Source organism: Spermophilus citellus, assembly GCF_964194105.1.
Source record: "Spermophilus citellus genome assembly, chromosome: 6".
Lineage (NCBI taxonomy): Eukaryota > Metazoa > Chordata > Mammalia > Rodentia > Sciuridae > Spermophilus > Spermophilus citellus.
In genome coordinates this window covers 84,956,173-84,969,112 of record NC_138187.1, presented here as the reverse complement: position 1 = coordinate 84,969,112, position 12,940 = coordinate 84,956,173, and the positions used below count along the sequence as shown (strand labels likewise).

The following is a 12,940-nucleotide window of genomic DNA, read 5'->3' as shown; positions in this document are numbered from 1 at the left end:
ATTCTGTGCTGCCTGTGGCTCTGCCACCTCCACCCCTCTGCAGTCATGGCTCCACAGGGTTAAAGTGTTTGTTGAATTTTCAAAGACTGATTGGAAAAGAAGTATAGGTGCATAAGAACAAGATAAACGACCTAGCTCCAATATAAACAAGCATTACATTATACCTAAATTGTTGAAAGATTTTGTACTCAGTATTTTATTCAGCAGAACATTTTTTATAACAATAAAGTTGATTAGAGGAAGCTCTGAAAAATGCTTCAAGTTAGACAGTTTGATTGTTTATCTCCAGGATAAAATAAATAAATAAATAAAATGGTAAAATAGGGGGCTAAGAAGTAGATTGAAGTCGAGACCTAGTGAAGAGTATTTTGACACCATTTTTCTCTCTCCGGTAAATCTAATTGAGGATTTCTCCTTTCCATAAGGTTTGGGTCTTTTAACTGTTAGTGTTGCTTTTCTTCTCCTTCTGTTTTATAAGGGCTCAAGACTAACCTAGATCCACAGCAGATTTAAAGTGCTCTTTTTTTTAATTATTATTATAACAAAATAAGAAAATCTGCTTAAGATCTTTCAGTACCTTTTTACTCTTTCCCTGAGGGTACAGTGAACTCACATCTGCCATTTGCAGTTTAGTTGGAGTCCACGTGTCCCCTTCCTGATCTTTCGGCTTCTGGGCTGGGGGTAGTCATGGACCAGGCTCTGTAGATATGGTGTCTGCTGGGTTTGCACCTGTTCGTGTATGTTGTATTTTCATAGGCTGAGAAGCTAGACCAAGAGCACAGTTCTGCTCTGAGTGCTGCTGAGAGTCAGTCTTCTCACTTGGCAGAGTAGCTGGCATAGGAACCATGTCAGGGGGTGGGCGAGACAGAAAAGAAAAGGGTATGCGCTTTTGCTTTGTTATTTACTCTAGCTCAAATTGGTGTGGGGGATCCAAGTCAAAAAGGAACATCTTTATCATATTGCATGGTGATGGCCAGAATTGCAGATTTGAAAGGAACAAGTCTCTTCCAAATGGGGGTTTGAACGAAGCACATGAGGAAGACTGATATGTGAAAGCTTATGGTTTTGTTCTTTGTATCAGCCCCAAATATTTACTGAAGCTTGGAGAAGAAAAGACAGACTTCCTTTTTTTTTTTTTTTTTTCTCCCTGCTCTCCCAAACGTGTGATTGTTTAGAACTTAAGTGCAACATCTGGAAGTCAGATATACAGAGAGCAATTTATGGAGTGTGAAAGATTTGAAATATTCAGTGTCCTTTAGTGGGAACTCAACTTTCTGGGGCTGCATTTTTTTTCCCCCAGCACAAAGCCGGCAATTCTGAGATCTCTTTGCCTGTCTGAATTAAACCCTTTGTGCCTGGGTCCCATAAACAATGTGCTTTTTAAAGGGGCAGCCCCCTCCCAGCTCTGGCCCTTTTCTCCGGTGTGGGCAGCCAATCAGCTGCGCAGAGCTGCTTTGCTGGAGCGCTTTCCATTCCTAGCAGCAACAACGTACTAATTTGATGCACACATGGATGCCTCGCGCACTCTGCAAATTCATCACTAGCATCTTGCATTAGTCATCTGACGGACTGCCAAGTGTTTCATTTTCTATCCATGTGACTTTATTATTACCACCTCTCTCCTCTCTTCCAAAAACCTCCAAAAGAGGGCGGGGAGTGGGGGAGAGGAAGAGAAATCCAGCAGAAATCCAGCCCTGCCTTTCTCTCCCAGCCAGTGCTGAGCAGATAACACTGCCGGTGCATTGATGGCAGCCTTGCAGATTGAGACCTGCACTTAACTTGCAGCTGCCTCCCAAACCCGGGTTCCGAGATGTCCACGCCCTGGGTGACAGGCAGCGGGGCGCTGCCCTGTGCTCCGGCGGTGATGCTGAACAGCAGCACGCAGTGAAAGCCCCGTGCCGCTGCCGAGGAGCAACCTAATGGTGCCTCTGCTTTGTTTTAGTTCATCAAATTGCTACGACTCATTAGGCACTTTCCTCGTGCTCCTCTCCCTCCTCCTTCCGCCTCCCCAACCCCCACCCCTACTTTTTTTTTCTTCCTGTCCCTCACCCTGCAGCCCTAACTCTGGCTCCCGGTTCCGTTTTTGACAGTAACGGCACAGCCAACAAGATGAACGGAGCTTTGGATCACTCAGACCAACCAGACCCAGATGCCATTAAGATGTTTGTCGGACAGATCCCCCGGTCGTGGTCGGAAAAGGAGCTGAAAGAACTTTTTGAGCCTTATGGAGCCGTCTACCAGATCAACGTCCTCCGGGACCGGAGTCAGAACCCTCCCCAGAGTAAAGGTACAGACAGCTCGGGGCTCCCGGGGCAGGGGTCTCCCAGGTGCCCAGATGGGCGTCTCGGATATCGCGGGCATCTTGGGCGGGCCACGGCTACCCAGAGCCCTCGCCTGCAAGAGGGAGGGCAGCAGAGAGGGAGGGCGGGCTGGGAGCAGCTGGTGCTGGCAGCCCTTGTGCTCCGGCTGCTCCTCCCGGCTCCTCCCCCCACTCCCGCCCGCCCGCTGGGACAGGTGGGATGCGGGAGGGAGGGCCTGAAAGCTGCTTGCGCCTCTGTCCGGGCACCTGATTGCTCCCTCGAGGTCACTTTCGAGGCAGCACAGGCTCTTCTTGGGCGGGGTGGCAGCTTCTCTAAGGAATAGTGTTTCTCAGCCTTGTATTTCAGGAGCTAACTCTTTCTGTGTTACCTTTCCGTGGTTTCTTGTGTAATTACAATTGTATTTCACTTTGCCACAGCCCGGAGGGACCTCGAAATGCCTTGTAAACTGTTAGAGCAATGCCCTGGTGCAGAGAAGAAAGGGTTCACTTTTAGGAGAGACATCCATGCTTTGGGGCTTAGGTGGAAATCATTAAGTGTGCCTTTTGGAACCAGGGAGTAGCGCCCTAGTGGCTTAAGATAGTTAGCACACCTTCCAAAACGCTTGAGGTTTACGCCCTTATCAGTGGTAGGATTAAAGTGTACAATCTGGTGGTTGTTGCTGCCTCCATTTTAAGATAATGGTGATGGGATGGAGGTTGCAGATATTAAAATAGAGGCCAGAAGCCACTGTAGCAGGTGGATGCTTCTGTGTATTCAGGTCCTACTCTGTAAGCTCTGCGCAAAGCTGAATTTAAAACATCTCTGCTGCTGCCACTTGGTCTCTGTTGCTGTTTAACCTTCTTCCTTAGTAATTTTGTTCTTTCTCTGTTGTTGATCTCCCAACCTCTCCACTTAGGGCTTCTCTGCCCTGTAGATCTCGCAATTTGTTCTCTATGCCTCGGTACTTCTGTCCAGCTGTTGTTTTATTTTTCTGTTGCATCTCGGAAGAGAAATCTCATTGCTTGGTCTGTATATACTTTAGCCGGGCACATGAATATTGGTGTATACTTTTCTGTGAGCTCTTTCCTTATTGGCACAGTGAAAGGATCGGAGTGAGAAATCTCTAAGACTAACATTCTTTGAGAAATATTGGGACATCTCTTGTTCTTGATAGTTCCCTAGGTCAAATGGGGTTTTGGGGGAGCTTTGTAAGGTGTTGAGTCCCTACTTATTTTATAAAGGTGAGCAGACTTGCCTTCAGATTATGTTCATAAGATGATAGTTTTCTATTTCAAAACGTATAATACCAAAGTTGTTTTTTAAAAGTAGGGCTGGGGATATAACTCAGTGGTAGAGTACTGGCCTAGTATGTTTGAGACCCTGGGATCAAATTCCCAGTACCAAACCCCCACCAACAACCCCCTGGGGGCAGAGAGGGAGACATGGAATTTTGTCATCACAAACTTCCAAGTTCATTGACCTGTAATTTGAAAAGCAGAAAATCAGATATCTGAAAATCAATAGAAATAAAAACCTCATAAATTAGAACAACTCTGAACACTTCTAGCAAATATATTCTGAAGCTATTTACGTACATGTTTCCCAAATGGAGAAAACAGTTTGTTTTAATACTTTCACAGTATTCTACTGAGGAGAGAGGGTGTAATGTACAGGATAGAGCCAGGGAGTCCCCAAATAAGGGCCCTCCCATTACCTAGAATAGCACCCAAAGAAAACTAGGCCAGAACAGCAGACACAGCTCGTCCTTGACTAGGAAAACGTGACTCTGAATTTTGGGTTATCAGCAATTTTCAAAATGACCTCAGACAAAATAATCAGCTCGTTTATTGTTGATGCTGCCTGGTTACTTGCTTTTTAGCTTTCAGGTACACAAGTCTCACCTTGGCCCAGATAACCTTTTTTTCTAGTAGGTAAATACTTGTGTATGGTCTAGTCATTCTGCCATTTTGCCAGGGCGTTCTTCTGAGCAACAAATTTACTCAGCCTGTGTTTAGACTGTATGTTTGGTTAACTTCCACTCACTAGGTCTTCTAGCTGATTTCATGAAAATGGTTTATATTAGCCCAAGGTCTCAGAGAGGAAGGTAAACCTGATGAGAGAACTAACTTTTTTGAGCATGTGCTATGTATATATCAGGCCCTCTGTTAGGATTCTCATGTATGCTGTCATAGAGGTTTTATTGAAATCGCGAGCATGGGTGATCTTCCTCACGTTTTATAGCCAAGAAACGTGAGGTTCAAAAGCGTTTAGAATTGTAGCCCAGTTTCCTCATCTCATAAGAGCTGGAGTGGAGATTTGAACATAGTCCATCAGTCTTCACGGACTATACCATTTTTCCTAGCAGTGGGGTCCATTTTAGGGCTTGGGTCAGAAGCCTCCTTACCCCAGATGAACGGAAGGAATTTCGCCTTTTCAGAGTGGGGTTGATTTCATTTCTTTGTGTTGAGTTTTTGTACTCATGGGTTCCAACCCAGGGTATCCTGGGATAGGAGCTACAGATGAAATCATTCAAATCTTACCTTTGGAAAATACAGGTCAATTCTCATTACTATGAACTCCAAGTCTCACATCAAATATTGCTTGAAATACGTGGGCTGTCAGCCAGAGCTTGAAAGGGTTTTTGTTATACAGACATCTCTGTTGTAAAGGTATTTGTTGCGATGGGATTTGGAAAGTATAATGACATTCTTCTCAGAGGATTACAGCCCTTAGCTGCTTACATAGAGACAGTCACCACTTCCTTTACATCATACCTATGTGTGCCACATATTATTTTGCCTGTTCATATGTAAAGTAGGATGCTAAATTTGCATTGATTTTGACTCTGTCAGCATGGTACAATTATCATGTTTTCATAGGGCTGATGTCAGAGCTTCAGAAACCAGAATTACTGGAGGCTCTGTCTAAATGTGGTTTAAATTATCTAAGTAAGACTTTTTGGCGTGGCCTTGATTTATTGTCTTACTGATCTTGATGGTTCTAAGGAAAGAGACAAAGTTAGGTTATTACCTAATCCAGGTGAGTTAGAGCTTTTGCATTTGATATTCTGTTTAATCTGCAGGTGCAAAAACTTGGTCCTATTTTCATCCTTTAATAGAAAGAGTCTAAGCTCTTTCTTCTCCCAGTAGATGTCTGTATTGACCCAGCAGGCCCAGCAACGCTGAGGAACTAGGCTAAGTAAACTGCTCCACCTGTTAGGACTTAGGGGGTTCTCGGTGGTTCTCAGCTGAGTCTATGGATGGATAAGAATATGGCTTTTGAAATCAGACAAGGCTAAGGTCAGGTTAAGTCAGGTTTTGGCTCTGCCATTTCCTAGGTGTCAGCCTTGGGCACTTTCCTTAATCAAATATGAAAATGGGAACTGTCTTCATGGGGCTTCTGGGGTGATAAAAATATGTGTTTTGCACAGAGCTGGAATTGGTAGGAGTCTGTTGTGACAGACGTTATTATGATACTTGTTATCCTCATCATCACTGTTTCCAAGAACTTACAATTCAGTAAGAACAATAAGCTAAGTTCTCAGGCAGTCGCAATATAAAAGGCATGAGGACAGAGAGAGAAACAAAGAGATGGGCATACTGCAATCTTGGAAGTTCAGAGAAAGAACAGTTAGTTTTCAGCTTACAGAAGATAGGGATGATGGCATCTTTGAAATGATAATAGGATTTCAATGAGTAAAGACAATGTTGAACATTGCAAATAGATGGACCCACCTGACTCAGGCAGCAGGTGAGAGGAGCAGGGTGTATTATGGGGACTGTGAATTCTGCCAGAGTTCAGAGGAAATGTGAAATACATGAAATGAAATGGAAGAAGAGAAAATAATGGAGCCTATAATTTATAGGTCTGAGCCAATTCTTAGAAGACCTTCATCCTCAAGATAAAAAACTGAAATTTCTTTGTTAGACAGTTGAGGATCTAGAACGCCTACTTTAGCAAAAAACAGACTGCAGGACTGGTGCACCATGTTGACTTGCGTTGAAAGAAGGATGCAGTCTGTCAGGACTGCAGAGAGAGAGGACTGCATGAAATAGACATAACAGTAGTGGACGGACAGGGACTTGATGGCTTAAGTTGGGGCAATGGTAATGAGATCTTGGCTTAAATGGAAGAAATAAGGAAGCAATCAGCAATGGTAGGAACGAAAAAGAGAAATACTAAGTTCAGTTTTGATTTTGCTGAGTCTGAGGTGCCACAGAATTGTCGAGAAGGATGCAGGCCAAAAAAAAAAAAAAAATAGCCATCCCATTTGGTAATTGGGAGGACTTTGGAGAGCATTTCAGAAAAACAGTGGAGGTTAGGGAGGGGAAAAGGAATTGATCTGTGGAGATGGGGGCTGTGAGTGTAAACTACCTTTTCTTGGTCTGGTCATGAAAGAAGAAAACTCAGAGGTGCTGCTGCTTTTTGTGCAAATATAAAAAGATGGTAAAAGAAGACCAGAAAGAGGATCTTTGAAGAGAGTGAAAGAAGGAAGAGTTCAGGTAAGAGAGTAGAAAGTTGCTTAATTTGAGACAGAGAGGCAGTTAAGAGGAAGCAACCACACAGAAAATTTCAGTATAATGAAGGGAATTAGGTGACAGTGCATACAGATGCGTTCAGTCTTCATGGTCACTATAAACATTTGAGAAATCCGGGTGGAGTTCTAGACTTAAGAAGAATGGGAAAGGCTTAAAAATGACTGCTTTGGAAAATTCTGTAGGGGAAAGAACAGCAGAACTACTGAAGAGCAGGAAAGGCCAGGCCCACTTAAATTCAGTTGATTCAATGGGTCCTGATGGTTGTGGTTCTAGATGACCCATCTGTGAGAGGATAACTGAGTCCTAGGGAGCCAGGAGCTGCAGGTGGGTAAGGCAGCTGAGATAGACGATCAGGAAGGAAAACAAACAGGTATTCTCTCCAAGGTCCACAGCAGGGAAGCCAGTAAAGACAAAGCTTGCTCCCAGGTTGGGAGAAGGAAGAGTTGAAGGCTTGGGGATTGAGTCAAGATGAAGAAGTGGTCCATACAGAGATGTGCTCAAAGGAGACCAGACTCGGACCTGTAAATGGTAGATAAATGACCAGCCTCAGATCGTCACTCTCTTAATATTTTAGTAAATCAGAACTATAATCCAGGGTCATAAGCCTCTAGAGAGGGGTGCATATTCTATAATAAAGGCTGCATACATTTTTCTGGACTTAAATGGTCGGCTATTTTTATTTCTGATTTTACAGGACCAAAACCTAAAGTGACTAGATTGAAATCATGTAACCTTTGAGACTGTGATACAGGAACAGCACCTCTGCCTTAGTCTAATGCCTTGTTGATCACTTTTTACTATGTCTCTTTTGGTAACTTCTCAACCAGGAGAAAAGCAGAAAAGGGAAGTGGCTTGTGTTGACTGTCCCTACATACCACAGGCCCAAAGAACAAAACTTCCTTTTTTCTTGAAATGTGTCGAGAGGTCAGGGCATAACCGCTATGCAGCTGTAGCCCTGCAGTGCTTAGAGCCCAGAGCTTTCTGGGTGGAACAAAAATTAAATTCATGTCTCCTTTGGGAAGGGTTATTACCTTTAAGTTTCAAAAGAGCAGCTCTGGTGACGCTTATGACACTAATAACGCTTTCATTTTCTTGTTGGTCAAACTGGAGTTCGGGTGACCCATGGGACTGGCCCCATTAGAATGATGGCGAGTCATTTCTTTCCGTCTCACAGGCTTGACTTCAGTCTTCAAGAATTCATTAATAAAACCTAACTTGGTCCTAATCTCTCCCTAGTTTAGTACAATGGAAAAATTTCTTGAGAATGAGCCTGGCTGGCTGGAGAAGAACAGGGAGAGAGGAGAGGGGAAGGAGAGAAGCCTGTGACGCCTAACCTTATTGATTTCAGAGTTTGGCAGAGAGACCGAAGTCATGTCTCAGTCTAGAAATTTCCTCTGTGCTATGGTAGGATGAGGATAGGCCTTGGAGTCAGGAGACTGGTGACTGATACTAAGACTGCAAGCTAGTTAGAGAAGGAGACACAACTTCTTTCCCCTACAACAAATAATACCTCCTGCTCAGAGCTGCTTTACATATTCAGTAAGAGAAGAAATGTGCATGCCGCCAGTACAGTCTAAAGAGAGTTGGTAATCTTATAAGCTTTATTCTTCTTAAAAATGTTAAAGGTTTGTAAAGAACACCCCTGGCCTTTATATCTGGGGAATGCAGTGGGAGTTGAGAGGTTCATCTCCACGCTTCATGCCTCCTCTTTCTTCCTGAAACCCTCTGTCAGAAACTTCACGTCAGTAATAAAAGTGGGCTTGAAGTCCGTTGACTTAAGCAGTGTCATATCAAAACCAGTAATGGAGAAAGAATTTAAAATGCAGGAAGGTGAACCCATGCCTCGTTTTAATGCCTGCAAATGAAGTAGGGGATAGGATTTCTGTCCTACATTTCAGCCAGGGTTGCTGCCCTAGATTTTCTGGGACAGCCCCAGTTTGGATTGTGCTGCTCAGTGGCCCACAGGCAGGATGCTTTCTTTCTCGGTTCATTTTATGCTAACAAATCTGTGTTTCTTATTGTGACATCCTTTTGTTGGTCAACCAAGGACCCGCAGGACATACATAAAAATGTGGTCAGAATTTTTATGTTCATGGAGGCAGAGACCCTCATCTCTTCATGAAAGACGGATTTGCTAGTTACATCATATGGCAACGTTAGGAGACTTAACAGTTCATTTCTTGAAATGGAGTTTTTAATCATTTTGACGTGCACGGGTGTCACCCACTGAACAATTGTAATACAGGAAGGAAAAATGTTAAAATAACTACCTTGAAGTTGTAGCAAGAAGGGATCCCTTTCGATGCCCTGTATTCTGGCCATGGGTAACTGGGCTGTGTCTGTCCTGCACAGTGCTGAATTGCTGTTACTTTTTTCAAAGGGCAGCTTCTACCCTGGCAGATAATATTTATCACGGGTACATTTTGATCTCTATATCTCTGGAGAAGAAAGGAAAGGAGGGGAGACAGGACCCAGAGAGAGAGCCAAAATCAAAGCCAGTATCAAAGAAGACAAGAAATTACTCAAGGCTGCTTCTGACCATTTTGTTTTCTTCTCCTCCTCCGTCTGGAACACTAAGACTTCAGCTGGTCCCCAGTCATCCAGTCCCTGGTAGATTTGCGTTTCTGGATTAAAGTTTTAGAAAGACAAAGAAAACAGGCTCTAGGCAAAAGGAAAGCAGACTTCTTTGGATGGACCCAAGGTTTAAGGAGAGAACCTCTGGCTTGGTGGCCTTCTGTCCCTTTGAGTACTTGTAAGACATTCCAGGTGGATGGGAAGGTGAAGTCCAGCTGACCTCAGGGTTGGCATCCAGTGTGTGGATACTTCGCCAGCCTGGAGACCTCATTTGCCTTTGCTCTTGTGCCCGAGGGGTTTCTCCACATGAAAGATGCTGTTTTATCATGCACACCATTGTGCCACTGAAGGTGACCATCCCACTGAGTGTGATGAAGCCAGTCCTTCCTAACTAGAGAGAGAGAGGTGCCCTGATGGGGTGACACTGTTGGCAACTCTGAAACACCTCTGCGTGGCCTGAGTTCCATCTGTCTTCCCCTACTCACTTTTTATTCCTTCCACAGACCCCAGATGATCCAGCATTCACGTTGAAAGGTTGACTTTCTTCCTTCTTCGGTCTTTGCTTCTAATAAAAGTCTAAAGTTAACCCCGGTCAGACTGGGGCGTACCACAGTGGCAGAGCGCTTGCCTAGCACAGGTGAAGGCCTGGATTCTCTTCCCAGCACTGCAAAAATCAATAAATTAATGAAATAGCCATGGCTATTTTAGAACTGTTCAGAATGCTAGCATTAAGAAATAATTTCATGGGGCTAGGGCTGGGGCTCAGTGGTAGAGCGCTCGCCTAGCATGCGTGAGGCACTGGGTTCGATTCTCAGCAGCACATAAAAACAAAATAATAATAAAGATATTGTTCCCACCTATAACTAAAAAATAAATATTAAAAAATAAATAATTTCATCACATGTCTTTTGAAGAAGTCTATTATCTTTATCATTCCAACCAAGGTGGAATATAAAATGCTATTAGTATAATACTAGCTTCTTTGGGTGGATTTCTTCTTTTTTTTTAATTGTTTAGTTGTAGATGGACACAATACCTTTATTTTATTTATTTATATGAGGACCTTACACATGCTAAGCAAGTGCTGTACCACAGACCCACAACCCCAGCCATATTAGTAGATTATTAAAAGTCAAAATTTTCATCCTTTGAAATATGGCTCCAGATGCTAACAAAATTTAGGCCTGAGGTCTCAAGCTCTTTGTTCTTTATCCTAATTTTATTGATCCTGAGACCAGATATTCTCATGCTTTATCCTCTAATGTTCCCTGGCTTGAATCTTTTAAAGGGACAATTCTCCCTCTAGTTAGCAGCCAGGGTGTGCCACTATGAATAAAACACTCTGGCCCTGTCAAAACCTTTGGAAACTCAGAGGAGATGAAAAGATAATTGGGAAAATGAGAGGAAAAAAAAAAAAACAGAAACCAAGCTAAAAAATAGCTTTTAAAATAAAATTAGATTTTCTGGATGATGGGAAGTTGGCTTTCAGGACAGTTGATCAACAGAATTGAAAATGTTCTGACCCATACTGTGAAATTCAGTAGAAAGTAGTTATGCAGCAGGTATCTTGGTAACGTGTTAGGTAGAGCAGTAGAATAAGAGCTAGAGTAAAATGGCTTGTTAAAGAATCAGGGTCTTCCAGTGTCTGAGGATATTTTTCAGATCAAGCTTGAAGAGCACATGCCATGGAGAAAGGAACACAAAAGAAAGGTGTGTACGTGGATGATGGCTTATGACATATTGGATTTCTCAAGGCCTTTTTTTCCCCTGAGTGGTGTAGACAGACATACTGGTCACAAGCAAAGAAGCATATTTTGCTATAAATAGAAAAGGGAGCTAGTCAGATGAACTGGGGGCAGATTGTAATGGTAAATCTAATGGTTGAGGGTGGACAGGGATGGCAATTGAAACACCACAGGAACTGGTATTTAGAATCAATACTTTTTCACTCTCTATGTAAATGACTGAGAGATACGTTCCTAATCCAGCATCCACATTCTGGCATTAATTCAAATTGGAGAAACCCATAAAATATACTTCAGACAACGATCAATTCCAAGGATAAAGGAGTATAATTTCTCTATTCCCATTAGAGGGATCATAAATTGGAATTGGAGAAAAGAATGAAAGGATTGAGAGAGAATATTCACTCATTATATTCATTAACTGACCAAGAATCCTATCTTTACAAAATATTTGGGGGGGGGGGCGGTTAAATATTTTGAGGTACACTTGGGCCTTAGGTTTATGTTGCACAAATTGTGCAGCCTCAGCTGCACAGGGGTCGAGGTCTGTCTCTTGACAGCAGCCTCAGGCCTCTCCACCACTGTTCCCAGGTTCTCGCCAGCAGAGTCCAGAGATGGCTGTGGTTTTGTTGCCTTCACTTTCCCTTTTAGTTCGAGGTGAAAGGATAAAATGCTTCCCTGACTATTGTCATTTAATGGAAATCACATCATAGACATGTAGAGAGAGAGAGAGAGAGGAAAACCTTAGGGAGAGAAAGGAGCACAGGAAACCAGGTCTCTGACAAGCTAATGGTCAGACTGCTCCCCACACGCTCAACACGATGATACCAGACCCCAAGTGCTAAGGGACAGGTAATTCACTACTTTTTTTTTTTTTTTTAAAGAGAGAGGGAGAGAGGAGAGAGAGAGAGAGAGAATTTTTAATATTTATTTTTAGTTCTCGGCGGACACAACATCTTTGTTGGTATGTGGTGCTGAGGATCGAACCCGGGCCGCACGCATGCCAGGCGAGCGCGCTACTGCTTGAGCCACATCCCCAGCCCCAAATTCACTACTTTTCACAAAGAGCTTTTTAGCTCCTATCTAGGCCACTTTCCCCAAAATTCAGAAGCGTTATTGAAGATATATCAAGGAGATGGAAGAGTTCCAAAGGAGAGCAGCATGAGTCACAGAGGTCTAGGAAGGTGAAGCCATGTGGAAAGGTCTAGGAGGTTAACTTAAAAGGCCTGACAGCATTGAGTCATGAGAATGAAAAGGGAAAAGGCTGCGGCAGGACATGAAAAGGAGGGATTGTGCTCGCAGAAAGAGAAGAGAACATGATTGAAGTTTTGAAGATGCTAAAGTGCAAGAGTGAAGCTATATATAGATAAGCTCTTCCAATTAATGCTAAACCCTGGGATTCTGCTGCTTATACTTAAAATGTTAGAGCTGCAGGTAAAGGGTAGAGTTTGAGCCAAACTTTTGCACAGAGGAAGTCATGAACTTGGAGCACGTGAGGAAAGTTAAGGAGATGGTGGGAGCAGCCAACTTAGCAGTCCCCAGGAGCAGACTCTGGCCAGCTCTCTCCTGGGGCTTAATGCACAGCTCCTTTTCTGCCTTGGAGGTTAGGGTAGCCTTGAAATCCCTGGGTCCCATTTAATGTTGAATTTAATATAGGCTGGACAAATGGAAGATGCATTAGGAATCGAACAAGGTGTTTACCAAGTGTGAGCCACGTGTGCTTAGTGCTGCAAATATAAAGAACAGGCCATGTTCTATACTCTAAAAGGGGAGAGAGAATTTG

General features: G+C 43.3%; 1 protein-coding gene across 15 annotated transcripts in view; it reads left to right on the top strand.

Annotated features, from left to right (window-relative positions):
• CELF2 (CUGBP Elav-like family member 2) overlaps nt 1-12,940 on the top strand; it is a 501,848-nt gene that overhangs the window by 335,204 nt on the left and 153,704 nt on the right. For 14 of the 15 annotated variants that reach the window (XM_081300440.1, XM_081300426.1, XM_081300428.1 and 11 more), the window contains one exon: nt 2,091-2,287. In XM_081300440.1, coding sequence (XP_081156566.1) covers nt 2,091-2,287 — 197 coding nt within the window. Of the gene's footprint in view, nt 1-1,655; nt 1,923-2,090; nt 2,288-12,940 lie in introns of those variants that run through there. The other variant, XM_081300439.1, reaches the window with a different exon arrangement.